Source organism: Callithrix jacchus, chromosome 16 (genome assembly GCF_049354715.1).
Source record: "Callithrix jacchus isolate 240 chromosome 16, calJac240_pri, whole genome shotgun sequence".
NCBI classification, from domain to species: domain Eukaryota; kingdom Metazoa; phylum Chordata; class Mammalia; order Primates; family Cebidae; genus Callithrix; species Callithrix jacchus.
The window spans coordinates 74,363,486-74,388,089 of record NC_133517.1 but is presented as its reverse complement, the minus strand read 5'-3'; the positions used below and the strand labels follow the sequence as shown (position 1 = coordinate 74,388,089).

Sequence of the window (24,604 nt, the reverse complement as noted above, 5' to 3'; positions counted from 1 at the left end):
CTTCCCCATTCCAAGAGGCTGTGCTGTGACCATTGACGGACCTGTTCACGCACGTGATCCAAGCCTAGCCAATCAGAGTTCCTGTCCCCTGGCCCTAGTGATGGCATGTGGACCAAGCGGGGCCAACTGAGCCTCTTCCTGAGAGACGGCTGTAGAGAGAAAAAGGCTCTTTCTGCTTGGGCAGCCAAGCTACATTAAGAAGATGTGGGCCTGGGGCTGACTGCAGCTATTTTCTTTGCCATTGGGAGGATGCCTCTCTACAAAAGATGAAACCTCAGAGAGAAAAACAGTAAAGCGACTATTTGCTAGAATTACAGTTGTTGGAGTATGGCATAGTAGATAGGTTGCTGGAACAAAGAAACACCAAAATGCAGTGTTTGAAACAAGACAGAAGTTTATTTCTGTCTCAGGCAACAGTCCAGGGTGGGCCATCAGACAGTGCTCCATAGAGCCATTCAGGGACCCAGGATGCCAGGCAGCCCTGCTGTCCTCAGCAGGCACCTTCCATCTCGAGATCAGAGCCAACTGCTTCATTTCCTCATCCACGGGGCCAAAAGTCCACTTGTACGTTCCAGCCCTTGAGAAACATGAGGGCAAGCAACTTCAGTTTTCACGTCATGAAACAGAAACTGGTCACTTCTGTTCCTATCCAACTGGCCACAACCTAGACATGGTGACACATTGATGGAAAGAAAGGTGGGGATGTAGGCTCTGGATAGGTGGCCAAGAACCAGCAGCGAAGGGGCTCTGTACCCAAAAGAAGAAGGGGAGAGTGGATATCAAGGACAGAGCAATCTCAGGTCAAGTTTACCTTCACCCTCTCCAGTAACATGAGCCCAGAATGAACTATTTATGTTTTCAGCTGGTTTACTTGGGTTGTTGAAACTTAAAACCAAAAATCATGACCAATATAGTCTTGAAGCCTCTGTCTCCCTGACTGGTGCTGCCAGGGGCTAACGGGGCTGAATCACAGAGGAGAAGGTCCTGGAGTAGGTAGAATGGAAGGGACTGGCAGGTGAGTGCAAGATGACATCTAAAGAGGGCTTATTCAGAGTGTCAGACCCACTAGATGAGAAATGAAAAACAAAGAAAGAGGCCTTGAGCAAAGGGCCACAAGCCCAGGTCGAGTCAAAAGGATGACAACAAGTGAGTTTCAGCCTTCGGCCATGAGTGAAGTGGGCCCAGGTATGTCTTTATTTCTCTTGAGTTCCAGTGACTTCAAGAAGCAGAAGGTAAGCTGGCTAAGTGCACAGGCTCAAGTCATGCTGCCGGAGGTCAAATCTCAGCTCTGCCACTTACTAGCCGCATGACCTTGGGCAAGTCACTTATTCACTCCGTGTCTCAGTTCACTCGCCTGTAAAATAGAGATAATAATTGTGTCTATGCATATCATGGCAGGCACCATGAGTCAGTATATGGAAAGCATTTAGAACAGTGCCTCATATCTATTAAATTCTCAGGGTTGCCATTGTTATTCCTGGCTACATAATGCACAGATGGATTGACTCAAAATGATAGGGATGGACAGACTCCCTCTCCCTTTTTATGAATATCAGCGTCTAGCACAGTTGTGTTGTTGGAGAGTTCTTGTCCTTGACTGAGAAGCCTTGCAATCCTGTGGCAGCCATTGACTGTGAGCTCCAGTTGCCCTGGAGATAGCTGCTGTCAATATCTATCCTCAGACCTCCCTCACCACTTCCTCATTCTCCCTCAGTCCCCTGTGCTCCCCCAGTCTGTGGCATAGGCAGGATGCAAGGATGCCTTCTCCTTAATGAACTCTGCTCACACTCCAGATGCCACACTCCACCCTGTCCATTATAAGAGCACCTGGTCTCCCTCTTGTGGTCTCTGCTCAAGTGTCACCTGCCCTCCATGACCCCGTCTGCAGGGGTGGGACTAGGGTGAATCAAGGAACGTATCTAAGGGTGCAAAATTTAAGGCAGAAAGATCATGCAGCTGACAAACCCTGCCCTTGCAGAAGCCTGAAAGTGGATGCCTGCCGAGATTTCTCATCCGGGTGCCTCGTGTGCCTCACTCTAGCCATGACCCTGCCTACCCATCATGCTTTTTTCTAACCATGCTTCATTTTCTTCCACCTTGCTTTTCACAACATATCATCGTGTATCTATTTGTTTATTGCCTTTTTCATCCCACTATATTGCAAGCTCCATGAGAGTAGGGACTATATCATCATGTTTCCTCACTGTATCCCCTGTGCCTAGCAAATCATCTGGCACAAGGTAGATGCTCCATAAATATTTGCTAATGGATGAATGGATGAATAATGGATGGGTAGATGAATAGGTTATGAATAGATGGATGACAGATGGATGGATGAAGATTGCCAGCTCTGCAGTCTAACAGCCTGAGTTTGAATCCCAGCTCTACTGCTAACCAGTTAGGTGATCTTGTGGGAGTTACTTAGCTGTTGTTGGAGCCGTGGTTCCTCATCTGAGACCCGGAGATGATTATACTCACATAATAGGTTTGTTGTGAGGTTTCACTGAGTTCATGCGTGCAAAATACTCAAACACAATAAGAGCTCTACAAATGTCCATTCCCCTCCCACCGCTCTAGGCAGGGAGTACATCTGGCCAAGGAATGTGATGCCTGTGCCTTTCCATCGCTGGATGGGAAGTTTGTGTGAGGAGTACAGCCAGGAGGAAGTTGGATCCAGGTCTAGGAAATGATATTCCAGACGTGCTTCTGGCACTGGAGACGTTGCCATATCCCTTAGCATCACTCTACCCCCAAATTCTTCCCCAACCCACAAATGTTCCAAAATTCCAACCTGCACTTTTCTTTAAAAAACTTAAAAGTGGCTGTGGCTACCTCATTTTCTGGTTCCTGCCTGCACTGCCTTCCCTGCCTGTGCCCTCAGCACCTGGACCTTCCCCAGAGCTCATCACCCACACACTGTCTTGTCCTCCTTCCCATTAATGAACATCTCCAGCACTCTCTCCCTTGACAGGTGGCTGCCTTTTCCTCCTGCCATTTACTACCCTTGCACTTAAGCTTGCCACTCCAAAGCAATTTAAATAAATTTTTCAGGCAAGGCAGTATGAGATGCTATCAAATGCTTGAAGGACCCAAAGAAAAAGCCTCTATAATTGGTGGGGATGGAAATACACAAGGAAGATGGGTGTGTTCTTTCAAACACCCAGCAAAATATGTCAAACTATCCTCCTCCACTGGAAACGATTAAAGAGTGGCAGAAACTAGGAAGGTGGTTCTTAGTGGGGTTAGATGGACAGGAATCTTGGTGAGGTGGAAGAGAGTGGGGCATGGAGTGACCATCCGCTGCTTCTGTCTGCCCTGTACCTCTTGCACTCCTACTCCTTCTTGAGGATACGCTCCTATCTCCCTCCACTCATCTCATTCTGGGGGCTTCCCATCATAGTGACCCACTCCCTTTCCTACAGCAGTGAGCCAAGGCACTCCAGTACCCTGTTCAGAGTCAGGTACAGTACCATGCATAAGACTCAAACAGGCCCAAGTCAGATACTGGGGGAAGAGCTTCCTTTCCCATTTAGATGGTAGGTGTGATCATGTTAACCACCAGTGGCCAAAGCCCCTGCCAGGGAGAGGAAGCCAGAGAGAATGAGGCCAAAAAAATCAAGAAAAGAGGCAAAGGAGCAATAAAGGATGGAGCAAGAGGTGATCATGGTGGTGGTGATGATGGCAGTGGTGACGACAATGTGGATACCATGTGAATCTCTGGACTCTGCCATTCCTAAGGCCAACTCCTTGTCTTTCCAGTTTCATAAAAACCAACGTATTTTCCTTTATAGCTTGAGCTTAAAACCTTTTGAGTTGGGTTTCTGTCCCTAGAAACTCAGGGAGTTCTGGTGGGTTAATGAAATTGCAAGATAAAAATGAAAGGAAAGACAGCAATTGCAAATAGCCGTGTTGGCTAGTGGCTTCAGTATTGGATGGTGCAGTTCTTAGTCCTTGCCATGCAAATGTGCTCCAGGATCAGCAGCACAGGTATCACCGGGAGCTTGTTAGAAATGCAGTATCTCATGCCCCTACTCCAGACCTGCTAAATCAGATTCTGTAATTTGACAGGATTCCCAGGTGATTCACATGTTTGGTAAAGTTGAAGAAACCCAGCTCTGAAGACACTAAATGGCTCCTCCCCAACCTCCTCCAGCACACTCAGGGATGGGGTGGCAAGTCTAACAAAACGTCACTGGCCTGTCTGCAGAGGGTAGACCATAGGGCCTGGGAACAGGGAGGCAGAGGAAGAACAGGGCAGAGAGAACATGGTCCACCAGCTGATGACACACTGTCCTCCTAGGCCACCTGGTACACAGCCACTTCCAACCAAGTGCTTGGAAATGACAGCTGTCACTGGCCTGTCACAATACAACCCAGAGAGAACCAGGATAAATGTCAGCTCCCTCCTACTAGCCCCTGAAAGCTCCTGTCTGCAACATCTCACAGCTGGACATAAGTATAAAGCACAGCAGAAAAATTATCATTGCCCTGGGCAGAAGAAGGGGGTTGATCAATAAAAATAAATTAAAAATACTTCCTGAGCACATCCCATGACATGCTGCAAGTTGAGTATCCCGTGGAGTGTAGGAGGCATCCTGTTACTTTGAGGAACTTAAAATCAAAGGGGAGACCAAAATGTTCACCAGTAATTCTGAAACCTTCATCCATAACAGGCCCCCAAAGCACTACAGACTGCCCTAATCTCCTTTTCTTGCCTAAATTTTACCTAATCCCAGTTGAAGTTCCACCAGACCAAATAAAGGTAAATACGGGGTGACAGAGAAAATGAAAGGAAAGACAGCAATTGCTGTCTTAAATCCAGAGAAACTGGATTTAAGAAAGACACATATTCCAACTGGCCCTCAAGGAACTCTGTTTCTCTGAACTCCTGGAGCAATTCCCACCAATAGGATTTATTTAGGTCTAAGCACATATGGGTTTAGTTGTTTATTCTTCTCTCTGTGTGAGGCTCTTCCCAGTCAGAAGGTGTGCTGAACATCAGTTTTCATCTGTCCCTTCCCTTTCTCTTTTAGTAGCAATACTCATACCCCTCCCCATTGGAGAAGTCTTCTACGGCCCTGTTCTTTCCCTGTTCCAACTAAACACTGTTGCTGTGCAATTATGATTGTCTGTCTGTCCAACATATGAGCCAAGGACCAGGTCTTTCTCTTTATATGCTAACATTTAAAGCAAACATACATTCAATCATGTGTTGTATACATAAATCTGTACCAATAATACCAGAAATTTAATTAGACTAGGGAATGATAGTAAGGTATTTGAAAAAAATAACTTGTGAGAAAATACCCATGAGAGGATAAAATAATGTTCATCACTTCCTCCCTTCACCTCATCTGCCTAAGAAAACCTCTCATTGACAGCCCAATTTCCCTTTCTCCCCATCTCCCCAACAGAGCACTGCCCAGATTTTTGGAGTGCACAGTCAGAGTAAGCAAAGAAGGACAGTACCGGAGAGGAGGGATGAGAAGTAGAAGGACATCGAGAAAAAGGTTAATCAATCCACCTAATAAAAACTGGAGAGAGTCAAAAGAGGATGTTCAGGAAGTAGACGTCACTGAGACTGCTGGCAAAGGACATAATCCTTCAAAGTTTTGGTTAATAAAGAGCTTCCAAGGGTGGGATATGAGAAAACTGGGCAAGAGTCCAAAGACCATGAAGACATGCCGTGGATTAAACATGGAAGCCTGTTTCATGTCCTCTCAGAAAGATGAGGGGAAAAAAATAATTATTTTTTAATCATATTTTGTTTTCTTTGGGCTGTGCCTCTATAACTGCCTCTAGGACTGGGTCACGTGGGTCACAGCTTCAATGGAGCTACGTGAGCAAGACATTGCAGTAAATGTGAAATGCAACTGGAAAACCAACTGAAAATATATCATGCTATCAATAGGATACACCTCAATTTCACTACCTATTTCCATGGTCCATACTCATCACCACTTTTGCCGATGCTATGCTCTGCGTGGCAGAAATTCTTCTGAGCCCTGGAGTAGTCAGAAACACAGTTAAACAGCAGAGGACAGGTGGCTCCATCATCCTATGAACTATTCATGGCAAGGCCATCCCAGGATTCACGCGCTGTGATTTTGGCCCGTTTTACCACTCATGGGTTCCATAACTCTGGACAAATCAGTCACCTCTCCTCATGGAGCCTCAGTTTCCTCATTTGAAAAATGAGGCGGTTTAGACCAGATGACCATTAACAGATGGTTCTGACTCTGAGACTCTATGATGTCAGCAGCCTGGGCCAACACACCTCTCAAAAGTGTCCAGGCTTCAGTTTCCTCCCCTTATCCTCAACCAAAGCCTTTCCGGGAGTTTTTAGGACAGCGGGGAGTTAAGTAAGCTTCTGGGCAATAGCACTAAAGCTTTTGAGCAAAGATTGTCAGCAAGCCCCCCTGGGGAACTTTGAAGACGCATCTGTGTCCATAAACAGTGTTTAATTAAAAAGCAGTGTACAACAGAATGGAAAACTGAGAAAGAGGCTGATGAGGAGTATTTCTCCAAACCCAGAACATATCACTCTGTGTCTCTCCTCAAACAAACTGCATTCACAATAGCATTTGTTTAAACACACACAGACACACACACACACGGGCACACACAGACACAGACACACACACACACACACACACACACGCTTTGTTTGGGGTCATCTAACCACCTGCTCTGGAAAGACAGCTGCCCTTGCTCTGTGCCTGGACAGTCTCCTAGGCTCCCAGGACGTCATCTCCACCCAAGAGAGGTGGGTGAACCTTCCAGGGCCAGCATGAGAACCAGGCTGAGATCTGGGTCGGCCTTAGCAGGATAAATTTCTCTCCAAGGGATTTTTAAGTCCATGTATGTTCCAGAGAAAGTCTTACATGGTGCTTCTGCCCTACTTCTGTGCCAGATCACCAGCATATTACGTAAGAATGGCTAGGTCTCCAGGAAGGACGAACTCTCATGGAACATTAAAATTTTGATCCCCTGCCTTGAGAAATTGCATAATATTCCACATCAGATGAACAAAGTTTGGAGAACTTCAGCACTCTTCAAGACTGGATGCAGGAATCTACCCAAAGATACATATCTACTAAGGGTCAGAGCCAGGATTGAAACGCAGATTTCTTTGAAACCAAGGCCCATACATTTAACCACAATACTCTAGCCACTCATCAAGCGGTTGTCATGGCTCAGAACTAATTACAACTTTGTTAACAGCACAGGGGAACACATACATTCAAAATGGGCCGACATATTGGCATATGTGCCCAGATGTTACATTCCCTGAGGATTTCTTCAAACACTTTCAGGTCCAGGGGAGTGGATAGCCTTCCTTTGTAGGAGTCTTTCTTTCATGTTTGCGGTCATGGAAGGCTGTGTGGGAATGAGAGGAATGGGTTGGAGTCGCCCTTTCAAGGAGCCGTGAAGAGGAATAAAAACAGACTTTAAACAACACAGGTATCAAATGACTTTAATGATCAACTCCGGTTTACTCCTAAGAATGAAGGACCAGGAGACCAAGGGAATTTAAAAGCCACATCATGACCTGTAAAACTTTGCTTTATGTGATTGCTTAATCCATTTGCCTCCCTAAACCAACTTTTCCTTTTATTTCTTCTTCTCATCAGTTGAAGGAAGCTGAAAAGGTGATGGAATGTGCAGCCTCTGTCTCTGGCAGAGTTCTCACACACTGTTTTATGATTATCCATCCACATGACTATAAGGTAAATATCTTACCTTATCCATCTTTATGTCTTCAACGCCTAACACATCATAAGGTGTTTGATAAATATTAGCAGAGGAAGGAAGGAAATAATTGACTGGATGGAGATAGAGAAAACAAGGATTTATATAACTTGCAAAAATTAGCAAGAGCAGTATATAAATTTAAGATTTTTCTTACATAATAACCAGGAATGATATGTGGTCTTGACCAATTGTAAGACATTTGGAGGCCAGGCACAGTGGCTCACGCCTGTAATCCCAGCACTTTGAGAGGCCAAGGTGGGCAGATAACCTGAGGTCAGGAGTTCAAGACCAGCCTGGCCAGCATGGTGAATCCCTCTCTCTACTAAAAATACAAAAATTTAGCTGAGTATGATGGTGCATGCTATTCAGGTGTGGTATTCCCAGCTATTCAAGAGGCTGAGGCAGGAGAATTGCTTGAACATGGGAAGTGGATGTCACACTGAGCCAAGATCACACCACTGCACTCCAGCCTGGGCAACAGAGAGAGACTGCATCTCAAAAAAAAAAAAAGAAAGAAACAAAAGAAGAAAAGGCCGGGCACTGTGGCTCATGTCTGTAATCCCAGCACTTTGGGAGGCCGAGGCGGGCAAATTATGAGGTCAAGTGTTCGAAACCAGCCTGACCAACATGGTGAAACCCCGTCTCTACTAAAAATACAAAAATTAGCTACTCAGGAGGCTGAGGTCAGGAGAATTGCTTGAACCCAGGAGGCAGAGGTTGCAGTAAGCCAAGATTGCACCACTGCACTCCAGACTGGGGCAACAGAGTGAGACTCCATCTCAAAAAAAAAAAAAAAAAAGACAGTTGGACATTTGGAGGTCAATGGAGAAATTTGAATATAGATGGATCTTAGATAATATTAGGAAATTATTATTAACCATTAGGTATGTTGATGGCATTGGAGTTGTATAGGAAAATGTCCTTATTTTTTAAAGATGCAAAATGAAGAGATGAAATGTCATGAGAAATATACAATTTGCCTTTAAATATTTAAAATATTTCAGAAAAAATGATGAATGATTAACAATGGTTAAATCTAGGTAATGGGTATACATGTGTTTCTTACAGTATTCTCTTTGCTATTCTGTGCACTTGAAAATTTTCATAATATAAAATTCCAGTAAAGCAGTTTTCTAACATAAACAAAGTACAATTATCAAATTCAGGAAATTATCGTTGCTGCGATTATCTTACGTCCAGCCTATATTCCGGTTTTGCCAATTGTCTGGCACAGCCTTTATACAAACTTTTTATTTCCAGGATCCAATTCTAAGTCACATTTTGTGTTTACTCATCCTGCTTCGCTGCTCTCTTCCAGTGTGAAACAGTCTCTTGGCCTATCTTTGTTTTCCATAGCCCTGACATTTTAAAGAATAAGGCTCACTGTTTTGTAGAATGTCCCTTAATTAGCATTTATCTGGTTGTATCCTCCTGTTCCCGAAGACTACAGGACTTTTGCAGGAGTGCATGTAATGACCTTCTCTTCCTTGTCTTTTTTTTTTTTTTTTGATGGAGTTTCACTCTTGTTGAGCCTGTTGGAGTACAGTGACGTGATCTTGGCTCACTGCAACCTCTGCCTCCTAAGTTCAAGCCACTGTCCCGCTTAATCCTCCCGAGTAGCCGGGATAACAGGCACCCACCACCATGCTGGCTAATTTTTGTATTTTAGGAGAGACGGGCTTTCACCATGTTGGCCAGGCTGGTCTCGAACTCCTGACCTCAGACGATCCACCCATTTTGGCCTCTGAAAGTGCTGGGATTACAGGTGTGAGCCACCGTGCCCAGCCTCTTGTGACCTTCTCATTTTAGCATGTCAGCAGGTTCCACATGTCAATTTGTCCTATTTTTTTTAAGGCAATTTTATAACTTTATTTGATGTATTTGACGATCAGCGAGATTAGTTCTCATCCACATTGACTATAGATTTTTTAAAGTGGTAACAGGTATATAGGTAACCAAAGTATGAGCTTATTTGGCGAATCTTCATCTTCATTATGTTTTCTGGACAACCACACACCGATTCGGTATGGGACATTCCTTATTCCCTTAACCCAGACAGCTTTGTTGAGCCTGGTATCAATGCACACATCTGGAGTTCCCATCTCCTTCCTGGCAAATTTCTGAAGCTCTTTGAGTGCCCCAGGGGCACGCTTGTCGAAGCCCACTCCATGGATGCCCTTGTGAATGCTGATGGTGTATTCTCGGGTCAGCACCTCGTTGATGGCAGAACGGCCCTTTTTCTTCTCACCCAATCTGTCCTATTATTGGTGATGTTGATCTTGGCTATTTGTTGCAAGTGGTTTCTGCCAATTTCTCCACTGTAAAGACACCTCTTTTTCTCCCCTGTAAATGATCAGTCATCCCCAGGAGAGGCCTTGAGACTGTATAAACATCCTATTCCCCAACATTTCACCCCAACATGGCACCCAGTGAGGATTCTTGCCTGAATCCTTAGTACTTCGATGACTGCAGAATGGTAATTTTCTAGCTTGATCGTTCCTTCTACATATATTGGCTGGTATTCTATTTTGAAGAATGCCTTCTCCCCCTGCTGCTTTGTTAGCTTCTGTATGGACTAAAAAATGTGGTTTTAAAATATAAACATTCCCATGGGAGTTTAGAGAGGTGTGTTCCACATTCTAGCATTTTAAAGTCTTAACATCAATTTCTTCTGCCTCTATCATCATGTGCATCAAAGCATAATTGTGAAAGGAACTAAACCAATATTACCCTTTCCCCAGCACCCTATCTTGGGTTGCTCACATATTCATTCAACATGTGCAGGGCAGGTACTAGGGGCCAAAGCCCCTATACTGAATCTGACCACGACCCCACCAGTGAGGAAGACAGAAGGCTAAGCAAATAACTTCATTTCAACTCCATGGGAGCTGTCACAGAGCAGTGAACAAAGTGCTCCAGTGCAGAGCAGCAGAGGAAGGGAGACAGCAGGGGCTTCACCAAGGAGGTACGTTCAGTACTATCTTGAAGAATGAATAGGAGTTGCCCAATAGGGATGGGCAATGGGCCTTCCAGATGTGATTGGAGATAAGATTTAATGATCCTAACGTTTGGAGATTGTGGGATTGCCTGGCTGGATATGAAGATGGATCGCATCTTCATGTCAATAGATACGAAGACTATTTCTTACAGAAATGGCCTCTTACCATGCTCACTGTTTTATAACCTGCTCTTTTCATTTCATGAGTCCTTTCCATTGTACAAACAGGGCGTGATTTATTTAACCAATCCCTTACAAGCAGACACACAGGTTATTTTCCATTTTCTTGCTACTATAATCTGGATTTATTCTTCTTTTCCCATTTATCTGATTGTTTCCTTAGGATAAATGGAGAGAAGTTTTTGGCTCCAACATCAAAGCCAAACCAGAAGGATTCAAGGCCTGCCTGAGTCCTAGGCAGCAGGGTTGGCCAGGCTGTCGTTTTTCCTTATCCATGCCTGATTCCCGCAGCAGGAACAAAGCTTGTTAGGAGACTGCCTCCCTGCCTGCCTGAGCCGACTGTGTACCAACCGTGAAAGCCAGGTTTCAACTAATGACTCACACCAATTATTGCCAACCAAATGATTTAAGACTCCAGGTAGGCACATTGACATTTTCCAGACATGAAAGTTAGAGCCCACATGGACTAATATCCTGTCTCCAAGAAGCCAGAAAGAAAAAAATATGAAGAATGGAAGGCTTTAGAAGCCATTCTGCCGACGGATAGGGAAGGAGATGGCCCGGAGATGTCGCACATGGTTAGTCAGCACAATGCAGCAATACGAACACAAACTTTGAAGCCAGGTTATTCAAATCCTGTAATTTGGGGCAAGTGGCTTAACCTCTCTGAACTTTGGTTTTCTGAAGTGTGAAATGAGAATATAATGCCTACATCACAGCATTTTGAATTGGACAACAAATATGACGTGGCCAGGTGTGGTGCTCATGCCTATAATCCCAGCACTTTGGGAGGCCAAGGTGGGCAACCACCTGAGGTCATGAGTTCAAGACCAGACTGGCCAACATGGTGAAACCCCATCTCTACTAGAAATACAAAAATTAGTAGGACATGGTGGCAGGTGCCTGTAATCCCAGCTATTTGGGAGGCTGAGGCATGAGAATCGCTTGAACCCAGGAGGAGGAGGTTGTAGTGAGCCAGGATGGTGCCACTGCACTCCAGCCTGGATGACTGGATGAGAGAGTGAGACTCTATCCAAAAAAAAAAAAAAAAGATGCACTGATATAGTGCTGGGCAGTTAAGAGTCCCAAGAGGAAATGTTATTCACCACAGGTGACTCGACTGAAGAGACTCCATCACAGGGACATCTTAGACAGTGTGGCAGAGTTCAGAGGACAAGCAAGGGGTGCAGAGGCACCCAAAGACTAGTGACAGTAGGAAGCCATTGTCACCTCTAGGGCTGAAGGAATGCACAGAGGGAAGATGTTACCAGAACCCAGAAAGAACGAGAGCCATAGAGAGAGGGCCACTTAGCTGAAATTGTAGCTATAGTTGCTGCTGATGACACAGCATCAAAACAGAAAGATAATGAAGAAAAGCCCAGTGCTCTCTCTCTCCTCCTCCCTTCCAATCCCTTTTGAGGGCTTCCCAAGGCCAAGTTCATCCAGAAACCAGCTGACAAGGAATACAGGGTGATGCAGACCCACCCAGATTCAGGTTTCTGTTTCAAATGGCATAACATCAGGGACACTGGTTGCGTTCAGCAGCACACACAGCAGAAACCAGCTGTCCTCCAAGGCTGTGGTAGAACAGAGTCCCCAGAGAAGATACAGCCTGAGAAAGGCAAAAACTTCCATGGTCTCAAGTGGATTCCAGCCAAAAACACAGGTAAGCCAGCTATCAATTCAGGGACACCAAAAGGCAAGGTGTTAAAATTCATCTAACCCAACCACTCTTGTTTCAGAGATGAGAGAAGAGCAATTCAGCATGGGTAACTCATTTACTTAAGGCCATCTTCTACTCGGTTACAAATCCAGGACCAGAACTAAAATATTTTGATTCCAGAACCAGCTTTTATTCCTTACAAACATTAGTATTGCAACCATACATCAAAGTGAGTTGGTTTCTGCTAGAGCTATCAATGAACTTGTTGCTAAAATCGCTGAGCCAAAAATGGTTCATTGTTCCTTGTAAACTTTGCCTGACATAAGCTATAAGAAACCAGAGTAGACTTGTCTTTTGCTGGCTCAAGCAAGCAAGAGGTACAAAGAGTCTTCTGATCTCAAGGAATAACAAAGGACAAATCCTCCTCCAATTTCAAGTTAAAATTAACAGCCCAAGTTCAAAGTGAAACTTGGTAGAGGAGAAAAGAAGCTGAGTATCCTTAAAGGTGGCGGTGGTTGCTTGTTGGTGTCATTGCTGGTCTGCTCATTTCATTTCTCTGTCACTGCAACTTGCAGCCCGGTTTCTTGACATTTATTGAGCACCTACTCTATATTCAGCTCTGTATGATATGCTGGGGATATCAAGATAAATAGGATTCCTGTCCTTGAAACATTTGCCTGCCTATTTCTTTATTCTCTCCCTCTCAACACATGTATGTGTGACAAAGTCAACCACAATAAACAATAAGCACTGGCCGGGCGCGGTGGCTCAAGCCTATAATCCCAGCACTTTGGGAGGCTGAGGTGGGTGGATCACGAGGTCAAGAGATCGAGACCATCCTGGTCAAAAAGGTGAAACCCCGTCTCTACTAAAAATACAAAAATTAGCTGGGCATGGTGGTGTGTGCCTGTAGACCCAGCTACTCTGGAGGCTGAGGCAGGAGAATTGCCTGAACCCAGAAGGCAGAGGTTACAGTGAGTCGAGATTGCACCATTACACTCCAGCCTGGGTAACAAGAGCAAAACTTCATCTCAAAAAAAAAGAAAAAAAAAAACAATAAGCACTTACATCTTTTTTTTTTTGAGATGGAGCCTTCCTCTGTCATCAGGCTGGAGTGCAGCAGCACGATCTCAGCTCACTGCAACCTCCTACTCCCTGGTTCAAGCAATTCTTCTGCGTCAGCCCCCGAGGAGCTAGGATTACAGGCATGTGCCACCATGCCCAGCTAATTTTTGTAATTTTTTTTTTTTGAGATGGAGTTTCGGTCTTATTACCCAGGCTGGAGTGCGATGGCGCGATCTTGGCTCACCGAAACCTCCACCTCCTGGGTGCAGGCAATTCTCCTGCCTCAGCCTCCTGAGTAGCTGGGATTACAGGCACGCGCCACCGTGCCCAGCTAATTTTTTGTATTTTTAATAGAGACGAGGTTTCACCATGTTGGTCAGAATGGTCTCAATCTCCTGACCTTGTGATCTGCCTGTCTCGGCCTCTCAAAGTGCTAGGATTATAGGCATGAGCCACCACGCCCAGCCACACTTACATATTTCTACTGATGACAGAAGCAGCCTTCAGCAGCCAAGGATTATCACTGGCATGAGTTTGCATCACACCCAATTATTTTTACAGTGATTACCTATAGAGATAAGCCTATGTGTCTTCATCCTGCAGGGCACAGAGATCATCGCTCCTTCCTCTCATTTCCCTTGACCCTTTGTATAGACCTCTGTTATTGCATTTTTCATCCTGTCTCCTCCATCAGAGTCCGCAGGGACAGAAATCACATCCTAGTTATCTTGTAGCTCCTGTACCCTAGTGCACTGCTTGGCACATAGTAGGTGCTCAACACATGTTTGCTAATTAACTGGTGAATGGCTGAATTGTTGAATGAATCGATTATGAAAACCTGAATGGATGAGTGTATGATCAGATGAGTAGGTAGATGAGTGGATAGGTAGATGTTTTAGGTGCGTCAATGTGTGGAAGACTGTTGAGTGGGTGGACAGTTGGACACTGGGTACGTGGATGACAGATAAATGAATGGGTAGACGGATGTTTGGATGGATATAGGTAAATAGGTAGACAGGTGAGTTGTTGGTGAACACATAAGGTAAACTATTTTGAAGACATTTATCTGGCCAGGCATGTTGGCTCATGCCTGTAATCCCAGCACTTTAGGAGGCCAAGGTCGGTGGATCACCCGAGGTCAGGAGTTCGAGACCAGCCTAACCAACATGGTTGAAATCCTGTCTCTACTAAAAACACAAAATTTAGCTGGGCATGGTGGCAGATGCCTGTAATCCCAGCTACTCGGCAGGCTGAGGCATGAGAATAACTTGAACTCAGGAGGCAGAAGTTGCAGTGAGCTGAGATTGCGCCACTGCACTTCAGCCTGGGCAACTTAGAATAATATCTACCCTGCCTACCTCCTGAAATAATGCCATACTGAGTAAGAGGTTATAATAACTACATAGTGTGGTGAGAAAAAAATTTTAGGATCAAAACCCCTGAGTCTGACCTTGGCCAAAATTTGGCCTACCAAGTCTGCCACTTAGTAGCTGTGTATATAATTTGAACAAATTCCTAACCTCTGTGGGCTGCCCTCTGTTCAATTCTAAAATGAGGGTGATCCAGTAGACACCACCCTAAAAACTCTGGTGGTGATTGTGATAATTAAATGAGGTAATATACTAACAGATGTAATCGTGCTTTGTCACAGCAAGCAATGATGGTGATGAGAATGGTGACAATGATGGATAACGTAGGTGGCTGTCGTCTGGCCAGTGTACCTAAGGTAGAAATATCATGTCTTTCCCATTGAGCTTTGCTATCCTAGACCCAAATCCTCCAGTCTCAGCCCTCCCAGTTCCCTAGACTAGAGGTGGTCCCATCTATTGCAAGCCACTTCATCTTTCTCCTCCCCTGGATTCAGTCATCCTCTGCAGCAGCTGTGCCTGTGGGACCTGAGCCCACTCCTACAAAGGAAAGCAGAGGAATTTCTGGTGGTGGGGGGTACCTCAGAGCAGTGTGGCTGGAAAAGCCTTCACTAATGATTACTGTCTGAAGCACTCTTGTATTTATTTTCTTAGATATTTGAGGAACACATCCGCAATGCCAAAACACCCATTCAATACTTAATGAATGCTTACTTTGGGTCAGGCACTGTAATTGCTGGGGAAACAAAATTGAATGATATAGGTCCCTATCCTCAATCGACCCCACTGGTCTGTGCCCTCAGGAGGTTGTAGGCACTCCAGGACTTCATCCAGTCACCCAGGACCCGGCACAATGTCAGCACACAGGAGGTGCTCGATTCACTTCTGTTAAACTGAAGGAGGTTAGTCTGATGGGGGAGGCGGTCAAGTTATCAACAACTTCAGCAGAGAAAACTGTGAAAACAGACGGAGAGGGCACCAACTGCAAAGCAGACGTCATGATCAGCGCCCTAGGGGAGGTGCCACCTGAGCTGAGTTCTGAAACAAACAAGGATAAACCACAAGAAGAATTAGGTGGGAGGGGACAGAGTGTGGCACAAAGCCATCTGATGCAAGCTCAGCTTTTCCTCTCTCCCACCTAACTTCCACCTGCCTCTTCCTGCACTGTGCCTGAGGGTTTTGTTCTCCAATGGGAAAACAAGCTTCACTGAATCCCACAGAAACATCATTGTGAAGCCTGCTCTGGTCTCCTGTATGGAGGGCAGGTGGAAAATGACAGTGGGCCTCCCTGCAGGCTTAACAAACCGAGGAGAGAGCATCAGACACCGACAAGGAGCAGGGACCAGAGAGTAGGAGAAGGTGGAGGGTCTGCGGGCAGAAGCAGCTCCCATTCCTGCAGGGACCTTTTCCCCAGCTCTTTGAGGAGCACAAGGCCGGGGCAGAGTCCACAGAGTCCCAGAGGCAGCCTCTCCTCTGGGCTCAGGTTAACATTGGACAAAGGCACTGAGCCTTACGTGCCTTGGATTTCAGAGCAGGTGACGCAGCCACTCTTGGCACCTGGCACCTGTAAATCAGCCTGGAGCTGGGCTCAGGGCCAGCTGCGTCTCTCCTGGGGCACAGCATGCGTTCCTCACTGCTCAGGACAAATCCAAACCCCTCAGCACAACATGACTGGCCTCCACCTACCCTCCAGCTCCATCTCTCCCATCCCTCAGCCTTCATCTACACTTGCCTCCAATTCCCCAAACACCCCGTTTCTCTTCCTCCGGACCTCTGCACGGCTGTCCTCCTCCACCTGAGACGTTCCCCCAGCCCTGCTCCTTTATGTGGCTGACCCCTGCTCCTCTTCTAGGTCTCAGCTTAGAAATCTCTGCTTCCAAGAAGAAAAAAAAGAAAAAGAGCAAAGGAAAAAAAAAAGAAATCTCTGCTTCCAGAAGTGCCCTAGATTCACCTCAGGTCCAAACGAGCTGCCTCTCCTTCAAGTTCCCATCGCATCCTCTGCCTTTTCAATGCCCCTCATGCTGGATGTTAATTGCCTCAATATGTGCCCCTGTCCTTTACGAGGGCTCCCTCCAGGCAACAGCCATGTCTTTTTCATACTTACATCCCCAGCACCTAGTGCAGTGATGGGCCTGTGTGAACGTGCCAGGCTAAAGGAGCAAATGAATGTTCTCCCTAAGGAATCAACTGATCAGGACAGAGAGGAACCAAGGTGTGTCTGTCTTTCTTTGGGGTCCAGGAGTGGCCCCTCTACACAGAAAACCTGCCTATATATATATACATGTATACACATACACACACACACACACATATATATATATATGTATATATATGTATATTTTTTTGAGAGAGAGAGTCTCATGCTGTTGCCAGTGGTGGGATCTCTGCTCACTGCAACCTCCACCTCCCGGGTTCAAGCGATTCTTCTGCCTCAGCCTTCCGAGTAGCTGGGACTACAGGCCCATGCCACCACAACCAGCTAATATTTGTATTTTTAGTAGAGACAAGGTTTCACCATGTTGGCCAGGATGGTCTTGATCTCTTGACCTTGTGATCTGCCTGCCTCAGCCTCCCAAAGTGCTGGGATTACAGATGTGAGCCACTGCACCGAGCCAGTACCTTTCACTTGCAAAAATTAATTGGAACCCAACTGACAAGAGAGTCTAGAAAATATGGTTTCTCAGGGGCAATGGTACAGGAAAAACGATAAAAGGGCAGGTATGCAGCTGAACACCAACAGACAACAACTGATTCAGCATTAGGGCCACTAGAGCATAAGGGATATGCCTAACAGGCCCTTGCTAAGAAACATAAGCACAATGGACCTTTGTCATGTTTTCTAGCTGCGCGGCACTTTTGACAGTCTTCATACACTTGGGGCGTTCCTGCCTTCTATCCCAAATAGACGGTGTGATTTCACTCTGCCAGCCTCTCTTGGGCATCGGCTCCACAAATCAAGTACACAAGTAGGAGCTGCTAGAATGGAAACAAGCGTGCAAGGAAAGAAGCACCATGCAAGATCTGTGTTCTGGGAGGTGGCCGTGGCTGCAAAGCCGTGTTCTTGCTGGAGAAGGGGCAGCGGGGCTGGGGCAGCATTCACATCTCAGTCCCATTGAGGCCCTGGTACAAAAGGGGTCATGAGGCTACAACTATTCCATTTAATACTCAGTGGTGGCAGTTTCTTCATCAGACCAGTTCTGCAGCTGTTATGACCCTGATTTTCCAGCCTTGCCAGTGATTTTCTGAGTTACCCAAAAATCTTTTTAAAGAAACATTAAAACTAAAGTATAATGTTCTTATAGAAAGGTAGGCACATCATGAGTATAAGCTCAACACATTTTCATACAATCATCACGCATATCAGTAAGCAGAGCATTACCAGTACGCCAGATACGCACCCACATTGGCCTCTTCCCGTAACTCTCCAAATGTAATCACTAACGGAACTTCTAATGCCACAGACTTACTTTGTCTATTCTTAAATGTTAGACAAATGGAATCATACAGTATGTGTATATTCTTTAACAGATGGCTTATTTCACTCAACGTTACATTTCTGCTACTTGCCAGTGTTGCTATCAGTGGCAGTACTTCGTTCATATTCATAGCTGTATAGTATTCCACTGCGTGAAAAGCTGCAATTTACCCATCCTATTGCTGTTGGACATTGGGTTGTTTCTATTTAGGCTTATTACAAATAATGCTGCTCTCGGCATTCTTATACATGTCCTTTTTGTACATTAGATTGCTGGACAGTCATATGAGGGGAGCAAAACTAGGGCTAATACAGATTTTTTTTTTTTAACTTTAAGTTCTGGGATACATGTGCAGAAGGTGCATAGGTTACATAGGTATATATGTGCCATGGTGGTTTGCTGCACCCATCAACCCATCATCTAGGTTTGAAGCCCCAAATACAATAAATACTTGCCCTAATGCTCTCCCTCCCCTTGACCCTACCCTCCTACAGCCCCTTATGTTTGATGTCTCCTCCCTGTGTCCATATGTTCTCATTGCTCAACGCCCACTTATGAGTCAGAACATGTGGTATTTGGTTTTCTGTTTTTGTGTTTGTTGAGAATTATGGCTTCCAGCTTCATCCATATCCTTGCAAAGGACGTGATCTCATTCTTTTTCATCACTGCATAGTATTCCATGGTGGATATGTGCCACATTTTCTTTATCCAGTCTATTGCTGATGGGCATTTGGGTTGGTTCTGAGTCTTTGACACTGTAATTAGTGCTGCAATAATCATCTGTATGCAAGTGTCTTTATAGTAGAATGATTTATAATCCTTTGGGTATATAACCAGTAATGGGATTGCTGGATCAAATTATATTTCTGGCTCTAGATCCTTGAGGAATCGCCACACTGTCTTCCACAATGGTTGAACTAATTTACACTCCCACCAACAGTGTAAAAGCGTTCCTATTTCTCCACGTCCTCTCCGGCATCTGTTGTTTCCTGACTTTTTAATAATCACCATCTGATTGGTGTGAAATGGTATCTCATTGTGGTTTTGATTTGCATTTCTCTAATGAGCAGTGAGCTTTTTTCCATATGTCTTTTGGGGCATAAATGTCTTCTTTTGAGAAGTGTCTGTTCATATCCTTCACCCACTTTTTGATGGGTTTGTTTCTTCTTGTAAATTTGTTTAAATTCCTTGTAGATTCTGGATATTAGACCTTTGTCAGATGGTTCAATTAGAAAAATTTTCTCCCATTCCTGTAGGTTGCCTGTTCACGCTGATGTAGTTTTGGTTTTTTTTTTTTTTGGTTTTTTTTTTGCTGTACAGAAGCTCTTCAGTTTAATTAGATCTCATTTGTCAATTTTGGCTTTTGCTGCCATTGCTTTTGGTGTTTTAGTCATGAAGTCCTTGCCCATGCCTATGTCCTGAATGGTATTGCCAGGTTTTCTTTTTTTTTTTTTTTTTTTTTTGAGACAGAGTTTCGCTCTTGTTACCCAAGCTGGAGTGCAATGGCGTGATCTCGGCTCACCGCAGCCTCCGCCTCCTGGGTTCAGGTAATTCTCCTGCCTCAGCCTCCTGAGTAGCTGGGATTATAGGCACATGCCACCATGCCCAGCTAATTTTTTATATTTTTAGTAGAGACGGGGTTTCACCATGTTGACCAGGATGGTCTCAATCTCTTGACCTCGTGATCCACCCGCCTCAGCCTCCCAAAGTGCTGAGATTACATGCTTGAGCCACTGTGCCTGGATTTTTATGGTTTTGGGTTTTACATTTAAGTCTTAAATGCATCTTGAGTTAATTTTTGTATAAGGTGTAAGGAAGGAGTCCAGTTTCAGTTTTCTGCATATGGCTAGCCAGTTTTCCAAGCACCTTTTATTAAATAGGGGATTCTTTACCCATTGCTTGTTTTTGTCAAGTTTGTTGAAGATCAGATGGTTGTAGATACATGGTATTATTTCTGAGGTCTCTGTTTTGTTCCCTCGGTCTATATATACCTTTTGGTACCAGTACCATGCTGTTTTGGTTACTGTAAACTTGTAGTATAGTTTGAAGTCAGGTAATGTGATGCCTCCAGCTTTGTTCTTTATGCTTAGGATTGTCTTGGCTATATGGGCTCTTTTTTGGTTCCATATAAAATTTAAAGTAGTTTTTTCTAATTCTGTGAAGAAACTTAGGAAATTTTAGTGAAAAAAAGGTGATTTGGGATTTAAAGCAAGTAGAAGTTGAGTGTGATGGCTCATGCCTGTAATCCCAGCAGTTTAGGAGACCAATCACTTGAGCTAGTTTGAGACTAGCCTGGGCAACATGGGGAAACACCATCTCTCTTTTTAAAAAATACAAAAAATTACCCAGGTATTGTGGCACATGCTTGTAGTCCCGAAGGCTGAGGTGGGAGAATCACCTGGGTCCCGGAGGTCAAGTCTGCAGTGAATGATGATCATGCCACTGCACTGCAGCCTGGGCAACAGAGTGGGACCATAGCAGAAAGAAAAGAGAAGAGAGAGAGAGAAAAACAAGAAAAGAGAGGACAAAGGAGAGGAGAGGAGGAGAAGAGGGAGGGAGAGAAGGGGAGGGGAGGGAAGGGAAGGGGAGGGAGCAGTGGCTCACACCTGTAATCCCAGCACTTTGGGAGGCTGAGGCAGGTGGATCACTTGAGGTCAGGAGTTTGAGACCAGCCTGGCCAACGTGGTGAAACTCCATCTCTATTAAAAATACAAAAATAGCCAGGCATGGTGGTACATGCCTGTAATCCCATCTTCTCGGGAGGCTGTCACTTGAACCCAGGAGGCAGAGGTTGCAGTGAGCCAAGACTGCAACACTACACTCCAGCCTGGGCGACAGAGCCAGAAGAGATAGGGGTGGGGAAGGGAAGGGAGGGGAGCGGAGAGGAGGGGAGGAGAAGAGGAAGAAAGAATCATTTCTCACAGTGGCCTTGGAAGCTGCTTCCCTGGGCCCACAGCATCCCCTATAATAAATGCCACAAGGGTGAGGCTGGTGGTGAGTGAGGCCACTGGTCTTTCATTGCACTGGGACGCGGCAGAGTGAGCAGAGTCATTGCCTCCCTGGCCTCAATTTCCTCATCTGCAACAACCACACCAACGTCATAGGCTGCTGTGGGAATCAAGCTGATGACTGATCTGAGGAAAGGGGAAGGAGGCAGGGAAACTGATGCGCTGGGGATGGTCTGTGCCAGATGCTTCTCAGCACTAGCTCACTGAGTTCTCACAGGACTCTTATGAGGCGGTTCCCCTTCTTCTAGAGCTGAGGAAGCTAAGGCTCACCGAGGTTTAACAGCCTGCTGGAAGTTAGAGAGCTGGCAAAGGGCAGTGTCGTCATTACCCAGGTCTGTCGGATGCCCTGGGCCATGCTGAAGAGCGAAGGTCAGGGTTTAGGTGCTGGAACTACCTAGTTAGGGAGCCCCTGGCTGCCCCTGAGCTCAATGTCTTCAACAACAGGGGCATGACAGGCCCCTCACGGGATGATTGTGAGGCCTGATGAGTTCCTGGTTGTGAAGGGAAGGAGAACTAACATTTCTGAGGAGAACCCAGTGATTTACACCTGTGGCCTGATTTAATTCTCACAGTAGCCTTGCAGGTGGGAGCTGCACTTCCCATTTGGAAGTGAGGGCTGGATTGTTTCCTCCTAATTCTGGCTTTCTGGGTGTGGTAGGAGTGAGTAATGCAGAAGACCCAGAGGGAATCTAGCTTCCAGCTGCCCTAACCCCTCCTGGAGGTTCCAGTTCCCTGCGGCGAAAAGCAGCCCCATCAGAATCACCGGCAAAGTGGATGAGGAGGCCTGGTCTGCCTGCCTGGAGGCCAGCTCTCAACTCATTGCATTGTCTTTGCTCACACACAGAGACACACACACACATTCATGCACACACACAGGCACATACACATATGCACACACAAAGACACAGAGGCACACAAAAACACACACATGCACACACACATGCAAACACGCATGCACACATGCAGGCACATATACACATGCACACCAAAGATGCACATGCACACACAGGCACACACATGCAAACACAGGTGCACAGGGATACACAAACATGCACACACAAAGACACATAGGCATACACACATGCAAACACAGGCACACATGCACATGCACACATATGTGTACACAGACACACAGGCACACACATGCAAACACAGGTGCACAGGGATACACAAACATGCACACACAAAGACACACAGGCATACACATATGCACACACAGGCACACATGCACATGCACACATATGCATACATAGACACACAGGCACACATGCACACACAGACACAAAGGCACATACACACACGCACACCAAAGATGCACAGGCACACACGCACACACAGGCGCATAGGCACACACACATGCATGCACACACAGGCACACACATGTATGCACATTCGCATCCACACACGCATGCACACACACACAAACACACATGCACACACACAAGCACACGGGCACAGGCACGCATGCACACATAGGCGCACAGGCACACAGGCGCACACACAGGCATGCATGCACACATATATACACACGTGCACCCTGCACAGCATGCTCCCCTCCCCACTCCCTGCCACCTGCTATCAAGAAAGCCACTGTCAAATTTTCGAAATGCTAAAAGACTGCGTTTTTATTTTTCAAGGGCCGGTTCCTAATCACAAGAGGCCACTTAGTCTGAGTGGGGCCCAGTAATGTTGATTAATGATTACGTATTTCTCATGAGAGTTGGGAACTCAACTCTTCTCTCACCTCAGCACCCTCCCAAGGTGCACATTAATCAAGACCGGCTGCAGGTGGAGTTAGAGCCATGACCATTAACCTTTTGGCAAGAGCGCACCAGGTCCCCAGCACGGGAGCACCCCGAGTCCTCTCTGCAGTGGTCCCACTCCCAGACCCTCCCACAAAGGGCCGAGGTGGGGGGGGTGGTGAGCGAGCTTCCTCCCCCTCCAGCTGCCTGCCTCTCCCCACGAGGACTTGAATATTAATAAGATCCCACACTCCTCCAGATAGTTCATCTTAATGATTTTTAAGGGTTTTTCCTTAATTCCCTTTCTCTGTGTGACAGATACAAAAATTATTAATGAGTGAATGTTCCCAGCTTCTCCCACACACACTGTCTCTACAGGAAATTTGATCTTCGCATATTCCACGTCCCCCACGGCCTCCACTTCCTCCTCAGGAGAGCTCCCTTCTGGCCAGGTCTGTTTCAAGTTTGAGGGATGAAGGATCCAGACAATGGGGCTGACAGTGACCGAACTAGAGATAAGGAGGTAGCAGGTAAAGGGAGAGGAAAGCTCAGATTCAAAAATGTGGGTGTGGGGAAGACTGTTCTTGGAGGTGAGGAGCCAGGGGCTCTAGCACAGCCTCAGATGTGAGGGAAAAATGAAATGAAGCAGAAACAAGGATTTTAGGGAAACGGGACCACAAAGTATTACATTGGTGCAAAAGTCATTGCAGTTTTTGCCACACAGTACTCGCATCCTCAGCTCATACAACCACTTTGGAAAGCTGATAGTTTCTACCAGGGCTGGACATGTTCATACTGTGTGACCCAGCAATTCCCACTTCCAGGAATTAGGTACAATTAGTATATCCCCATCAGCTATGCATCCATGCACTCACTAAAGATGTATACTAGAACATTCATATCAGCACTATTCATTGTATCTTAAAACTACCCGGTCAGCCATCGTGGCTCGTGCCTGTAATCCCAGCAGTTTGGGAGGCCAAGGAGGGCGGATTACCTGAGTTCAGGAGTTCGAGACCAGCCTGGCCAACATGGCGAAACCCCCTCTCTACTAAAAATACAAAAAAATTAGCCGGGTGTGGTCGTGGGCACCTCTAATCACAGCTATTTGGGAGGTTGAAGCAGGAGAACTGCTTGAGACCAGGAGGTGGAGGTTGCAGTGAGCCGAGATCATGCTATTGCACTCCAGCCTGGATGACAGAGGGAGATTCTGTCTCAAAAAAATAAAACAAAACAAAAAAAACACTACCCAAAGGCTCAACAGTAAAATGGATAAATAATGTCATATTCATACCACAAAAGACGATACAGCAACAAGAATGAAAGTACTGCAATTACATACAACAACGT

General features: G+C 45.8%; 1 protein-coding gene across 1 annotated transcript in view; it reads right to left on the bottom strand.

Annotated features, from left to right (window-relative positions):
* Nucleotides 1–374: 374 nt before the first annotated feature.
* Nucleotides 375–24,604, bottom strand: part of DERL1 (derlin 1) — a 63,911-nt gene continuing 39,681 nt past the window's right edge. The window contains exon 8 of the mRNA XM_017965618.3: nucleotides 375–1,354. Within this exon, the coding sequence (XP_017821107.1) occupies nucleotides 1,342–1,354 (13 nt within the window). The 3' untranslated portion in view covers nucleotides 375–1,341. The remainder of the gene's footprint in view (nucleotides 1,355–24,604) is intronic.